The 15,442-nt window shown below is 45.5% G+C and overlaps 1 protein-coding gene across 1 annotated transcript; it reads left to right on the top strand.

Annotated features, from left to right (window-relative positions):
• The first annotated feature begins 849 nt into the window (after positions 1 to 849).
• On the top strand, positions 850 to 14,797 carry mRpL19 (mitochondrial ribosomal protein L19). The gene is made up of 6 exons (XM_050171364.2): positions 850 to 927; positions 1,099 to 1,213; positions 2,095 to 2,219; positions 5,461 to 5,595; positions 10,368 to 10,555; positions 14,098 to 14,797. Exons 1-6 carry the CDS (start codon positions 873 to 875, stop codon positions 14,368 to 14,370), a joined length of 891 nt encoding a protein of 296 aa, XP_050027321.1. The 5' UTR covers positions 850 to 872; the 3' UTR covers positions 14,371 to 14,797.
• Positions 14,798 to 15,442: the final 645 nt, after the last annotated feature.

Here is a 15,442-nt window from a genome sequence, read left to right on the forward strand (position 1 = left end):
TTCAGTGAGGGAAGTCGCCTGTTCAAGGCGCGGGCAATACGTGGCAACCCTCCCTGAAACGCTGCTTTCTGCAGGTGACGACAGGTGACAACACCAGTTTGTGCTTACTCCGTCGCGGCAGCAGCTCGCATCCCTATAAGCGTAGGCAAATTTGCACTTTTTTCTTTTAAAAAGGAGGCAATTAACTGTGTTAAGTGTTATACTAAACGAAGTCGACGCCAAAATGCGATCCTTCTGCAAAATTTGAGCAAGAACTGCGCAGCGGTGAGCGCAAAACGTTTTTTCCAACACTCGCAGTGAAATATTCAGGACCGTGTACAGTACTTTAACGCCCTATTTAAGTACATAACATCAGAAAATTTGTTTATTAATTTATTTTTGTGAATTTTTGCATTCACAAACAATAAAGGCTTATTGCGCATGCCGAAGATGCGGCGCGAGCGCTGAGCAGACCTCGGAAGCAGACGACGCCAGGATGTTATAAATAGCGCTAATAGTGCCATGCCTCTCGTAAGTTTTCTCCCTGATGGCTAAATGCAATAGGCGCAATGCAACAGATACATATGGGAATATCTTAAACGCAGTGATTCAAGCTAAAGTCCCAGGGTATTTTTTGCTTAGGAAAGCTGAAAATCTAGCGACACCCAGTTCAAGTTTCGGTTTCGTTTCCCAGCGTAGTGCGCGTCATGACGTCGTGGCGCCGAGGATGATTACGTGAAAATCAAAAAGGGCGAGTTTGCGCAAAATTTGAGTAATAATATTGCAAAAGTAAGTAATAAATTACTTTTTTACAGTATTTAAGAAAACATTTGGCTGTATATTGCTTTAAAGTTGTTTATCTGTCGTTTCTCGTTTTAGAAATAGTATCAAACATGGCGGCGTCTAGAGTGTTCACAAGTTTCTGCCGGCGTGCGTACCTTCAAAAACGTATGTTTACGGATTTCTTGGACCAATGTACTGTAGTTTATTCCGTGACGTTAGTTTCAATAAGAGTCTAATTGCACCAATCAATTTCGTGATGTTATCCCTGTCTTGTTTGTTTGGTAAACGCCTGAAAATCTCTACTGCTAATGGCTGTGTTGCCGAATGGTATTGCAGCCTCTTGCAGGTTTCTCGCTGTGCAGTCACCTCAGCCGTCCGATGCACCAGTAGAGAATGCTGTAGTCGACAGGAGGAATCGTAGCAAGTTACCCGACAAACTTGTAGACTACAGGCAAGCGAATATTCCGCATTATTGTGCACCGTTGTAGCGCGGGGGTCATTTAAAAAATTTAACGTATATTAATCTTGATTTCAAACTAGGCGCACGCTATAAAAACTGCACGCTATACTAACGCTGATCATCGCTGCGAAAAGATTCTTGAGAAATAGTCGGTAGTTACAGGTTCATTTATAAGAAAATTAAAAAAAAAAAGTTATTCAAAGCGAAAGTTACCGCTTGCCGCACTGTAACTTTCTCTGAGATGAGTCTGCTGACAACTGAATGGCGGCCAGCATTGACGGAGAGGTATAGGAGAAAATTACAGTGGAAAGGATATTATTTAGAGCGGGAGAAAAAAGACTTTACAAAACTGTGTTTCCACGAAAGACTGACAGCTCTGATAATCTGGTCACATAATGGATCAGCGTCGGATGCGTGTACCATCGTGTTGCCGAGACGAATCGACGCAGTAAATAGTGCGTGCGAAATCACAAAAGTGCCAGAGGCAAGAGAAACGCAGTTCTGAAGCGCTTTTTGTAACCTTGGAAATCGTTACTGCACGCGACAAAAGGTTGCTGGCGTTAAACCGGCCTTTAAAGAGCAGCACGAATCACAAAAATGTGTTACTAACACGCGTTTATTAGAATAACTGTGGTATGACAGCCAATGAGCACAAAACAAACATTTTCTTGCCGCTATGGTTGTCACCTGTATGTATGGCTTGATTTGCAAATACACCAAGCTTCTTTTTATTTGTAGTCCACATGATGGGGCTAAGATCGCGTCTGCACATCTAGGGTAAAAAAAAAAAAAATCTGTGACGTGATGGTGATGTGCACACCGGAATACACCAGCAGCCTGCTCATTTCTTCTCTGCGTGTCTTCATCGTCAGGTTCATCTATCCGGAGTTCCTTCCAGACAGAGACTTTAGTCTGAGAAATGTCATTAGGGAGAAACTGGAGAGGAAAGACATGCTCAACCGGAGATCAGTCATTGAGATCCCAGAATTCTACGTAGGTAAGAGGCCTTTCTGTTTTTGTCAGTGCTCCAAAACTGCTTGTGTCTTGGTGTGTTTGCATAGAGCGTCTTACAATATTTCATAGCAGAAATACTGGAGGTGTCATCTGTGCAAGTTTCCTAATGGTTGCTGTGCCACCACGGGGAGGCCAGGATGTGGTTGTGCAAGGCTTGTCTCAAATGCGGCTTGGCTTAAAATTATGTAATTTCCGTTTTGTGTGAATTAAGCCATCACGCTGTCTTCGTTTGCCTGTAACACATTGTGCATAATTGCTTGCTCACATTTAATGCAACAAGCAAGTGAAGAGAACAAAAACTGACAATTGAGGCTGGCACACAGTGAGTGTTAACCTTATAGTTTTTCTTCTAATTTTGGACAGTCGGACTTCCCCAGTCCATGCCAGTTGGAGCACACCGGACAGTGCAAAGCCGCACTGCTCTAGCCGCACCTCATGGGTGTCATAGTTACTCCCATCGTTTACTAATTTTTATGGCCACCAGTGGAGGTATTCTGTAAGAGCCCACCTAGGGGACATGTCCATTTCATCTGCTGTTTAACGTTTCGATTGGCTGGGCTGTGAATCTGTGGCAGCAAGGTGCCACAGCCAATCAGCACTTCAGCAGCAGACGAAATAGACATGTCCACTAAGTGGACTCTTACAGAATACCTCCCCAGTAGTGCTCCCATTCAACATAATTGCGTGACCTAGCACAAGTTTCAATAAATAAAAAAAAATGATTATATGTGATAACAAAGAAACTGGCATTTTACACGCTGCTTTAGCAAAGAATGAGGGAATGTGACGTAGAGAACACAGCTAGCCAGGCACATCTTCAGGGTGTCTTGGCCCGTATAAGCCATACTGTTTGATGACTACGATGCATAGCTGCTGCAGTAGCACAGATGTCCCCTAATTTCTTGTTCAGAACCTTGACAGGCTGTGGAGGTTACATGAGTCTGGCTGGTGTCGAATACTACACGGCAACGAATGTATGGATCATGAGACTGCTTATAACCTAGCAGTAAAATGTGCATTCAATATTCTTTGTGATTTTGTCTATCACTGAATACAGTTTGCCCCACTGCACACATAAAAGGGCCCCTCGCAAGTTTTGGCCATTGCAAACAGGCAAGCACTAAGTGTAGATCGCGCATTGCCAATCATGTCTGCAGAGCATCAAATGGTTTCACAGCACGAAAACAGCTGAAACTTATTACAGAAGCCCGCTTGCCCTTCCTCTCAAAGGAACTGCACTTCCAGCCAGACAGTCAAAGTGGCATGCACGAATGCCTCAACATAAGACACGTTGCTTACAATACCACGAACAATGGCACGTGACCCTGTTAAAAGTACAATGCAAAATGCTCAGTGCTGCTCCTGGGAGCGTGCTGCAGCAAAAAGAGGAAGAGAGAAAAAAAGAAGAAGGCCGACTTCGTGACATACATGTGACACGGCCCCTCAGCTCCAGTATGTGTGGAAGGCTGGGAAGTCAGTTGCAGACGCTAGTCAAGGCAAAAGAAGAGAGTGCCTACATTGTCAGTGAAACTCGCTTCCTGGCAACATGGCAATGCTACAGATTAGTTTCTCCTTTCTTCTCTAATAATGAACCAATTTGAAAATTTCTTATGCTATGACACTCCCTGCACAGTGCTCACAATTTCCAGTGTGTGACCAGAATTTGCAATGGTGCCTGGCGAGCAGCCGTTTAATGCAAGTCTCCTTTGGGGAAGCCTTCTTTTGTTCCTTATAGAGAGGGCCATAAACATAACATAACATTAAGTGCTACAAATTATTTAAAGGCACGCTAAAAGCAAATAAGTCGAGCTTAAGTGATAGATTAATCCTCGAGAACGTTTTACGTGTCAATGTTATCATGAACAGAGCTTCAGTAATTGAGAAATTGATGTAAATACAGGGGCATGATTTCAGACTCTCCTGAGACATTCAAATACTATGTCGGTGACATAGAAACCCCTCATTGTAACAGTCACTTTAGTCAACCACTCATAATAAAAAGATCATTGCATTACATTGTAAGAGGGAAGAAAATGCTTCTTGTCTGCTTCTATTCAATTCTTAGAAAAAAGAACTTGTTGACGTTACCTTTGACAGGTTTTGTTTGCGCTTGACTCTGGGCTGCCTGCGCTTTCAAGGTTTAGCAGTTTCGTTATCACGTAGTGCTGTGCTCATCTTACTGGCTCGCAAGGCTCACACAAACTACAAGTAGCAGAGAATGCCACACCGTCAGTGCAAGCCCTCAGTAGCATGTCACGCTCTTCACAACTTAAATTGCTGAAATGGAGCCCAGCATCACGAGCCAATGTGTTGTTGTCAAGGTCTTCAGTGAGGTTTATCAGGACAAGCTTCAAACATTGTGTATACGATTCTGCACATGCTTTCCCTTTCGCTTCCCACTGTCGTGGGTCCATTTCTGGCCACAATATTGCATTTTGCTCAAAAAACCGCAGTGCCAGCTGTTGGGCACTGTTTTACTTACAAACTGCAGCAAAAGGTGGTGATGGCATATTCAACATCACCACTCCACATTAGGGGGCCGGTGATTTGAATTGCACTAGTGATAGGCAGACCCATCAGATGCGATTTTTTCCTAAATTATCTCTCTCTCTCCTTTTTTTTCTGTTTTCTGTGTGCGACAAACATTGCAAGGTTTCTGGAAGGGTATTTTAATAGTTCGTGTTGACTTAATATTTGCCTTTAGTGTCCCATGAAGGATGATGGTTTTCCTATATGTAGCAAATGCAGAAATATGTATTTTTACATAGCAAGGTCATAGTACCTGCCGCGGTGACCTTTTTTTATTATTATTATTTAACTTTGTGCAAGGTTACGCATTTGCTTCCCAACCATCGCTGCTGCATTCATGTGGGTGCTGTATGTGAAAATGATTATGTACTAAGATGCAAGTGCATGGCTAACCACTGCCAGATGGTCAAAATTTATACAATCCCCTCTTTGGCACCCCCCTCACCCCACTATGGCATCCATCATAGCACCATTGTTGCTTTAGCATGCTAAATACACCAAATAAGTAAGTCTCTTTTAGTCGCTCAGGCAGTATTAGTTGTTATGGGGCTAAGCTTGTGGGTACTTCTAAGTTGTCATTGTGCATAAGTTAATCTGACTGCATTTTGGGGCCTACATTTTCTATCGTTATCCAGTCATATCCACTGTGCATCGTTGCCTGCAATGTTGTGTGCTGTTTCCCGATTGCTACCCAGGCTCCATAATGGCAGTCACAGTCTCGGACAACAACGCCCCTGGCAAGCAGAACCGCTTTGTTGGAATCTGCATCATGCGTGCCGGTGTTGGCATGCGGCACCGATTCACGCTGCGAAATGTCATCGACAATCAAGGTGAGATCACTTACAGCCGAGCTCGCTTATAATGAACCTGAGTGTCATGCTGCATCCGTTTTTCATGAGCCAAAACGAGGTGCATGGTAATCGCCCACCCTGCCACTGAAACGAGAGCACCCAGATGAAGGAAATGCTGCTGTGGGTCCACATTGTGTTTGCCACATTTCACAGAGAGCCACAAAGCACACACCATCACCCATTGATTAAAAAGACATGAGTTGAAGTATGCACGACATCACAACACATGGCAGCTGGAGTTTTTCTCTTCTTCTTCTTCTTCTTCACAATGGAAATTGGTGGCAACGCGATTTCGTCTACACCTGCGCCCCACTGCTGCTCCGCTGACACACAAGAAATTACTCCTTGAAGTTTAGTTCGATTCTTCATTAGTGCTAGCACTGTGCACTTCGCAGACGATGCTGTTCGCACAAATGATGTTGTCCCAGTCAGTGTCTTGCTCCCCTCCATATCGGAGTCTACAACACACTACCCCAAGTCACCGCTGGACTGGTTTTGCTGGCAAGTGTCGAGGTCACATTACGGTCACCACAGGCATGGCCTACTTCCCATCCACCGTCTTCAATAAATCATGTACACAACAAAGCGCAGCTCATACAAAAGCCCACTATACTGAACATGTGAACATGAAAAACAGAGGCAAGGAAGTGCAAATAATGATGGTGAGTCATGGGAATAATTGGTCACATCATGATGACTGTGGTGGTGAGATTACAGAGCCTTTGTACACTCATGCGCCCTTACTGCGAGTGTATGAAAGCTCCTTAGGCAAGCTAGGTGAGCGATGATCAATGCGGCGCCAAGTGAGGCAGTCTCCATATTGGAAGGGAAAAATTGTCATCCACTCGACTGTAGCGTGAAGCTACAAAGGAAACACAAATGGGTTTCTCAGAAAGAAAACTTCACAGTTGAGGAAAAATTCGTCCTGGTCTGGGGATAGAACCCAGCACCAACGCCTTTCTGGGGCAGTTCTACCATCCCATTGGCATAAATTCGCCAGCAGCAGTTTTGTCTGTTAGGAAGCAACAATTCCATGCACTTTTGAAGGGTGTGAGGTCTAGAAATGCTGTTGCATCTGCAAATAGAAACAAGCCAAGTACAGTGGAACTTCAGGATAGCACAGTCCACTGAACATTTGCAAAACACATACCCTATTCTTACCATTGGTTATTGAAGCAACATTATTTAACACTGTGAGCAAATGTAGCTGAACTTTTTTTAAGAAAAATGGTTTAGACTTAAGTGGTAAAGTTTTTATCATTGCTGTGACTGGTCCTTTTTGTCTTACTCTCCTGCGTAAATATTATCACTAGATTTGCTTAGACACAGACACACATGTGAGCGCCTCTCCGTTCTTCATAAAATTGCTAACAAGGAAATTCATATTGACGCACCCATTTCCTTAGCCATTCAACATGTGTCTCTTTTCATATACTTGCCCACCAAGCTGTTGGTGCCTCGCTTGGACCATTCTATATATTTCTTTTCCTCCTTTTTTCTCAATGCGATCAAACTGTGGAGCATCTTGTTAGACACACTACAGCCGCCATACAGTTTATTTGAGAAGGAATTGCCTTATCAGGTTTTACCTTTATTATTTCTTAATGTGCAGTATATTCTTTTACTAATGTTTCTTCCTCCTCCAGCTCAGGGTAGCAAACTGGATAGCATTGCCATCTGGATAGCATTGCAATCTGGGTAGCATTGCCAACTTCCCTGTCTTTCCATTTATTATTCGCTCTCTCTCGTCTACGCCTGCCTTGTCCCAATACGATGGGGCAGCACCACATATAAATAAATTAATAAATATTCTGACTACTTTAGCATACCTGGAGCCAGAGTTTCTTACAATATTACCTAGAGGGAAGTCTGGCGTCATTGTACCATATTTTTCTGCCTATAACCCATGAAAATAATTGCACACAACATTCAAATCTTTGAAAAAACAGTCTCCATTTAGCGGACCTGTCCCTGTGGTTTCTTCTACCAGTGGCTCTGCTCGCCCCTCTTTAGCGATGCTGTATTAAGCTAGATTCATATGGTGGATTTGATCACTGACGAATCAGTCACGTCACATGTGACGTGAATCGGATCACTTTACAGCTAGCATTCATGCAACAGAGGATGACCGTGCAGGCAGAAGAAACATGACAGAGCCGAAAATCTCAATTACAGTCGCCGACCGTTTATTCGGACCTCATGGGGACTGCGGAAATGTCCGAATAAGCAGGTGTCCGAAAAAGCAGATTAAGAAAAGCAAATGAAATCCTTTTATTTCCATGCACTTATTCTGGCTCGTCAGTAGGCTTGAAGAAATTGTGAATGCGCCGTTGCACGCTGTTCCGTTTACGCGCAATCAGATAAGCCTGAATCTCGGAATGGGTCGTACGGTCACTATAGGCGGCTGAAAGCACAGTCACTAGGGTGTTTTAGTTGAGCATCCTTACGGTACGCTCCGCTCCGAGCTGCCCCGCTAAGCCACAGCGGAGAGCAGACCTATCGCAGTTGCAGCGCCCCCTGGCCAAATTCAGGGTAATTAAAGAAAATAAAAACACCTATTGATCACTCTTACACAGTAAAACGTATATATGTATATATATAACTTATTTCTCCATGAAGTATCTAGATGTGCGCTTGTAATGCGTTACCGGTCTATTTTATCCAATGGAAAATAAAGCGCCGTCTTGGGGAACGCCACGTGATAGCCAGCGTGCTTGCTTTCTGACGCCAACGCTAGCCAAAGCGCTGCGCAGCGCGCTCCGCTCAGGCAGCTTCTAAGCGGACCGTGTTCCTCGCTCCGGTATCCCGCTTACGGCTAAGCAGACGGTGCATGCGCATTCGCGCTTTTGCTCCGCTTAGCTGCTTAGCGGAGCATAAACACGCTCAACTACAACACTATACTGCTTGTACACGCTCCGCATGCCACAGCAGCGTAGCACATGGTGCGTCATCTTCAGACTCAGAGTCAACGTCTGGCGGTGCAGCAGAAACCTGACGAATGATCTCGCCGTTGTCGAGTTCTGCGCATGTCAGTACAGCAGTGTCAGCACCTGTGAAACTGTCAAATGAGACGGTGTCCAGAATCGCAATTCAACCACTGCGCAGGTTTCGGCAGAACATTTTCCACGTCAGTAGGGAGCACATCGGAAGGCGACAAATCTTAGGCCTCCCGGCATCTGCTTGCCGGCATTTCCCAGCGCAGTCTGCGCGGCCACTGTCGGCGCCATTAGACACTTGGCGTGATGTTTCCGTATGCCGCGTTGGATCACCGGAACCTCGACACAGCGCACAAAGCAAACACCACCATGCCGACACCAGTCACGCAAACGGAAAATGTGGCCTACTCGCAGCGTCATCCGCGAAGAAACAAATCAACTGCTGGATTTTCTTGACATGGCTTACTAAGCTGAAACCGAAACTGCTGTAGAGCCACTCTATCGAACCAGGCAGAAACGATGATGATGAGCAAAGATTTGCAGTAGCGCTACTTCGTGGGGCAGCAAGGAGGCACCGTTCAAAACAAAAATGGCGTTCAGCAAGTCGAACCAAGTACCGGTCAGAGTCGGTGCATGTTTCTCTCGATCGAGTTGGCTCAAGGAGTGTCCGAAAAATCAGACGAGAGGTTGTAAGGTGTCCGAACTTTCAGCAGTTGTTATACATTATGGTCTATGGGGAGAATGGCGGTGCTGCAAAGCAGTACGAATAATCGAGCATGTCCGAATTTTTGGAGTCCAGAAAATCAGTCGGCGACTGTATAGTTTGGCTATCTGCCGTATTGCAAAGTGCATCGCACAGACCGAGGGAGCGGCGCGGAAACAGATTTACCACGCAAGGGTTGCGGTAAGAGTGGTGTTGCCTAGAAGATAACGAAACTTCAAATGGCGGAGAACCTTGCCTTGAGTTGTAGCTCCACGGCAGTGTGACGTGCATTGCCATGAAGCCACACCTCTAGGTGAAATTTGCATGTAACCTGCACCCCGACTTTACTGGTAAGCTTATTGAATTTCTGGTGTGGGTTATAAGCGCAAGGTTACGGTATATACAAGTGCCCTACTGGGTGCTGTCCTGATTTGGGAATGCCACTATGTGAATGTGCTCGGCTTTGCCTCAAATGCGGCTTGGCCTGAAACATGGTCATGGTTGCACACTTAAAGCCGGCTTAAAACGAAAACTTCATAAAAAACTTTACCTGTGCTATATCTTTCAAAGAAGTGTAACGAGGAAAAACAAAAACAGACTACAGTACAGCGAGCCCAGACCTTGTTGTCTGTCCTCCAACTTTAGCAGCCCGCTAGCACTTTTTACATTTCATATAGTTGTGAATCCAAGCACAAGTCCCCATGATGAAATACAAAACATTTTTTTTTTGTGTGATATTAAAGAAAGGTGGCTCTTTAATGTACTGTCTTAGTAAAGAATGAGCCATTATAGCAGACAAAATGGTGCCAGCCAGGCCTGCCTTCAATGTGTCCTGGCTCTCTGAGAATGTCACCAATCCAAAGCCAGCAATATCCCAACATTTCTGCGCATACAACAGCAGAGCAGCACCAGTTTTTTTCCTCTAGGTAATACTGTAAGAAAATGTGTGCCTGGAGCCTTCCATAAGCATGGCAATTGTTTTCTGGCATGCTGGAGAGGTTAGAAGAGCAGACCAGAACACAGCAACGTTCGGGCTTCCTGCGACTTTTTTTTTTAATACCCTCTACACTGCCTGGTGAATATTTATAAGCCTGTGGCCCTTGCTCTTGCAGGTGTGGAGATCATGTACGACCTGTACTGCCCCCTCCTGCTGAAAATTGAAGTTTTGCGACTGGAGAAACGCTTGGATGAGCACCTGCGCTACCTGCGAGATGCCCCGCTTGAGTACAGCACATTTCCCTTTGACATGGAGCCTCAGACGCACAGTGAGGGAGCAGATGTGCCAATTAACACTCTGAAGGTAATGTCAGCAGCAGTGGCTCAGTGGCATTATGTTGCTAAGCATGAGGCCATGAGTTCAATCGCAGCTGTGATGGCTGCGTTACGATGAGGACGGAATGCAAAGCATTCAAATGTCGCACTTTAAGGACACATTAAACCGCCCCAGATCAAATAAAAGACAGTTATAGTATAGCGTACGCTAAGCAGCAGACGTTTGTTACAGTTGCCCTGCAAGATCTTCGGATCTCAGAGGCCATATGCCATCGTTCTGGCTATCTCCCGACTGCATTGATAGGTGGCGCTGGCATCTCAAATGTTTCTTTCGTTATGCTTTGACTCTTTCTAAACGAGAAGCAATCTCGAAAACTCCACAAGGTTATCCATAATACTCTGTCGTCAAAGCGGCCTGAGTCTAAGCGAAAGCCATTTATACAGTCATTTGCTACGAACGAAGTGAATTTTTTACAGAAGCAACGCCAAATCCAATTCAAAGCGGGCAGCCGGGACCGCCGCCATATTTCACGCAAGCTATGCAAACCACGCAGGCGCTAACCCTAAATCTGAGACATAGCGTGCATATGCTATACGCTATGGGTCATTTAGCGTTCTGCACATGCGCAATAATGACCCACTATATTATAGCATATGCAATGGTATAGCGTACGCTAAACTAAATCTGTCTAAAATCAATCCTCCTTTCCTACAATCTCCATTTTGCATCGGCTGACTCCTGCCTATGCCAGCAAGTTTCTCCATTTTATAACAGCTGCTAATTCTAGGCTGTCGCAGGGCTGTCTTCCAATTAAACAGTACTTCATTCCTGCAATTTCTGAGTCTGCTATGCAATGCGTGTCTGCTGCAGATCCGGAATTCTAGCTGAGCCATACCAGTATACCACCCTGTATATATACAGTCACCGAACGTTTATTCGGACCTCACGGGGCTGCGGAAATGTCCCAATAAACAGGTGTCCGAAAAAGATTAAGAAAACGAAAGAAATCCTCTATTTCCACGCACTTATTCGGGCACGGCAGTAGTCTTTAAGAAATCATGAATGCGCCATTGCAAGCTGTTCCGTTTACGCGCAATCAGATAAGCTTGAATCTCGGAGAGGGTCGTAAGGTCACTATAGGCGGCTGAAAGCACAGTCACTGCTTGTACACGCTCTGCATGCGACGGCAGTACTCAGAGTCCGGCAGTGCAGCAGAAACCTGACGAATGATCTCGCCGTCGCCGAGTTCTGCGCATGTTACTACAGCAGTGTCAGCACCTGTGAAACTGTCAAAAGAGACGGTGTCTGGAAACGCAATGCAACCACTGCACAGGTCTCGGCAGAACATTTTCGGCATCAGTAGGGAGCACATCGGAAAGCGACAAATCCTAGGCCTCCCGGCACCCGCTTGCCGGCATTCCCCAGCGCAGTCTGCGCGGGCACAGTTGACGCCATTAGACACTTGACGTGATGTGTCCGTATGCCGTGTTGGATCACCACAACCTCGACACAGCACACAAAGCAAACACCAGTCGCACAAACGAAAAACATGGCCTACTCGCAGTGTCGTGCACAAAGAAAGAAACAAATCAGCTGCTGGATTGTCTTGACATGGCTTACTAAGCTGAGACTGGAACTGCTGTAGCCACTCTATCGAACCAGGCAGAAACGATGATGATGAGCGGGGATTTGCACTAGCACCACTTCATGGGGCAGCAAGGAGGCTCCGTTCAAAACAAAAATGGCGTTCAGCAAGTCGAACCATGCACCGGTCAGAGTCGGTGCATGGTGCTCTCAATCGAGTTGGCTCAAGGAGTGTCCTAAAAATCTGACGAGAGGTTGCAAGGTGTCCGAACTTTCGGCAGTTATACATTATGGTCTATGGGGAGAATGGAGGTGCTGCGAAGCAGACCGAATAATCAAGCATGTCCAAATTTTTGGAGTCCGAAAAATCAGTTGGCGACTCTATAGATCTTTCTAGATCCAGCGATAGAAGTGCTGCACCAATTGTGCCAAACTGCGTCATGAAGGAAATCCTGCCACATGCTGCGCAAAATTGTTGTTTATGGCAGCTGTTGCGGCAGGCCTGCGCCAACTTGCCCCTGCTCCGAATTGGGAATACTTATTTTGCATGCACAGGAAAGCGCTGTGCATCAAGCCGCCCTTTTTCGCAACTCACCCTTGCATGCTTTACATCACAGCATCACAGCTATAACGTATAGACCTAACCATGTTTGCATACGGTAGGCACCATCAATGCATTCTATAGTATTCTAGGCCCAACAGCACCATAGCATAGGTTCCGCCTACATTCACTGCCCCCGCTTGCGCTTTTTGGGCGGGGGGGAGATGCCGAAGCCACAATTTAATTTTGAGGCACACGGTAGTGTGAAACTCCATATTAATTTTGACTACCTGGGGCTTCTTTGACATGCACTCAATGCATGTTCTTGCATTTTGCCCCCATGGAAATACGGCCGAACGAAACAGTGGGCCCATCTCGCTGACTGCCACAATAGTGACGACCGATGGTGCCTGCGATCTGGCCGCAGCTCATCATAGTGGGCTTATATTTTACAGCACGATTAACATGGACACAAATGAACTGGATTACTCAGTTTTGTCAGTTCAAATAGCAAGCAAAATGTAGTATACCTGCAAGCCACCCAAGCCACCTCACTGATCCATGTTTGCTCTTCGTCTGCGAGACGAAATGCTGTCGAATTGTGCTGGCGGTCATGCCAGTGGTTTAGTACTCCGTGCTGCTTTACGAAACACTCGCACACTTGATCTAATGTTGTTCTATTAAGTACGACTTCGTGTGAAAAACAAAATGTAGCAGATTTCTATGTTGCCATGAGCAGCGATAGAAGTGATCGCCTGGGCTGGGTGTTATGGGACTGGCGGGGTACTGGCCCTATAGGGCCGGTACCTCTCCATGCAGCGATGCCGGTTGTGTTCAGGCCCATACAATCGTAGCTGTTGGTCACGGCCATCCGATCACTCAACTCTGTACCAACTCTACATTTTATTTCGTGTGCAGAAATTCATTAACACGTATAGGCATGTTGATGACATATACACTGCAATTTACGTAGCTGTGACAGTGCTGTCTACATACGTGAACATGTGATAGGCAATCTACGCTGCAGGTGGCTCAATTCCTTGCGATGAAAATTAATTATTTACTAAACTCTTTATTGAAATGCAGAATTAACTGCAAATTAGGATTAAGTTTATGCTTATCTTCATCTTCATATTGAACAACAATAAAATGGAACAGCAAGTTGAAGAAAAAATACTTGCACCTTAGTATAATACATATTGAATACAATGTTTCAGAAAGCACTAGCTTATACAGAGCTTTCCCTTTGCACCAGAGCAGTAAGTTAATGCCCTAAAGCATTTTTTTGTTCTTGCTCCAAACAGCAAATTTCTCTGCTCCGAAAGCGTATATTTCTGCTCCAAACTGCGATTTTTCCTGCTCCGGAAGCTGCTCCATAAGCCCAAGTGCCGCTTTCGTCACTGTAGATCTTTTTTTCCCTCTAATTCTCATACTCTGTGCACAGGTGAAGCTGAAGCCACGGCCATGGCTAGAGCGCTGGGAGAGGCAGAACCTGAAAGGTGTACAGGATCTGGGCCTGCCGCAGAAATTCTATGACAAAGCAGCTGCCGTGGCGACGCCATGGGAGCGCTATGACTTGATGAAGCAGTACCGTGAGGTCATCACCGAGGAAGACCAGCTGCCCATATGGGAGCAGGTGGAACATCACCGGGAAACTGTCGAGGATGTACAGAAACGCGAGCGACGGCGTACGCTACTTCAAAAGCCCAAGACTTGATCAACGCAAAGAAGAGACATGACTGTTTACCGTTAACGCAACAGTCACATCTCTTGTCTGTCATCACATGTATTAGGGCATTTGACATTTGATACAAACTTATCTGGATGCTGGCTTTTAAAGATGTTACTGCATTCTGCTGCTGGCCATGCAGAAGGTCAGAATATTTGCGAGCACCGTCGTGTGCTAGTGCTCTCTGCTGTGTTTTCTTTTTCTTGTGCTCGTAAATTTCTGGCTAAGTTTGGACCTATGCACCGATCAGTCATACTGATGTAGCTTGGTCTGTACATAGGCATGCCTTTCTCAGTGTTCTACACTGTGTGTTGTAGTGAGGACATTTGTACAAGTGGTTGGTATGCTGTATATTGCAGTAAATGCAGTACCTTTATGTAGTGTTTATTAAATAAATGAAAGAGAGAGTTTGGCACTGTCTGTCACTTGTTATTCTTGCTACTTTATCTTGCTGTTTAGAACTCCCTAAAGGAGTCCTGCAGAGGCTTTTGAGCAGCACCGATGGCATTGCCTCGCTTCACAGGCGGGATTGCTGCTGTGATGATTGGTCAAAAATTTAATGTGTGGTTTACATTCGCACTGTATTGTGATTGCTGCAAAAAAATGCTACGGCATTGCATTTTACAACCATTTTAAGTATTGCGGAGCCATGAGCAAGGGGTTGCCACCACAGGAAAAGCGCATAACATGCCAGGCACTTTGGCACACGAACAGCCGCCTCATGGAAGATGTAACCATAAAAAAAAGAATGACTCGCCATCCCAACCCTGCGAAAGTGGATGGCCGGCGAAACTGTTAGAAAAACTCTCAAATGCCGTCGATGGGGACATGAAATGTTCTATTGTTCAGCCTAGCCTTAGCACAACACGATTGTTGAGCATTAAGATTTTGCACTCTTCGATGCTCATCGTACTCACACTGCTATTTTGGGAGTCTGCGTGGTCTACCCATAGCGGTCTTGAAATGAACTGAATGAGTTGCTAGGCAGGTCTCCCTATTATATAAGAAGTTTGGTGACGTCACTCGCTGATTCGTATGCTGCTGTTGCCCCTTTCCCACC

Source organism: Dermacentor andersoni, chromosome 6 (genome assembly GCF_023375885.2).
Source record: "Dermacentor andersoni chromosome 6, qqDerAnde1_hic_scaffold, whole genome shotgun sequence".
NCBI classification, from domain to species: domain Eukaryota; kingdom Metazoa; phylum Arthropoda; class Arachnida; order Ixodida; family Ixodidae; genus Dermacentor; species Dermacentor andersoni.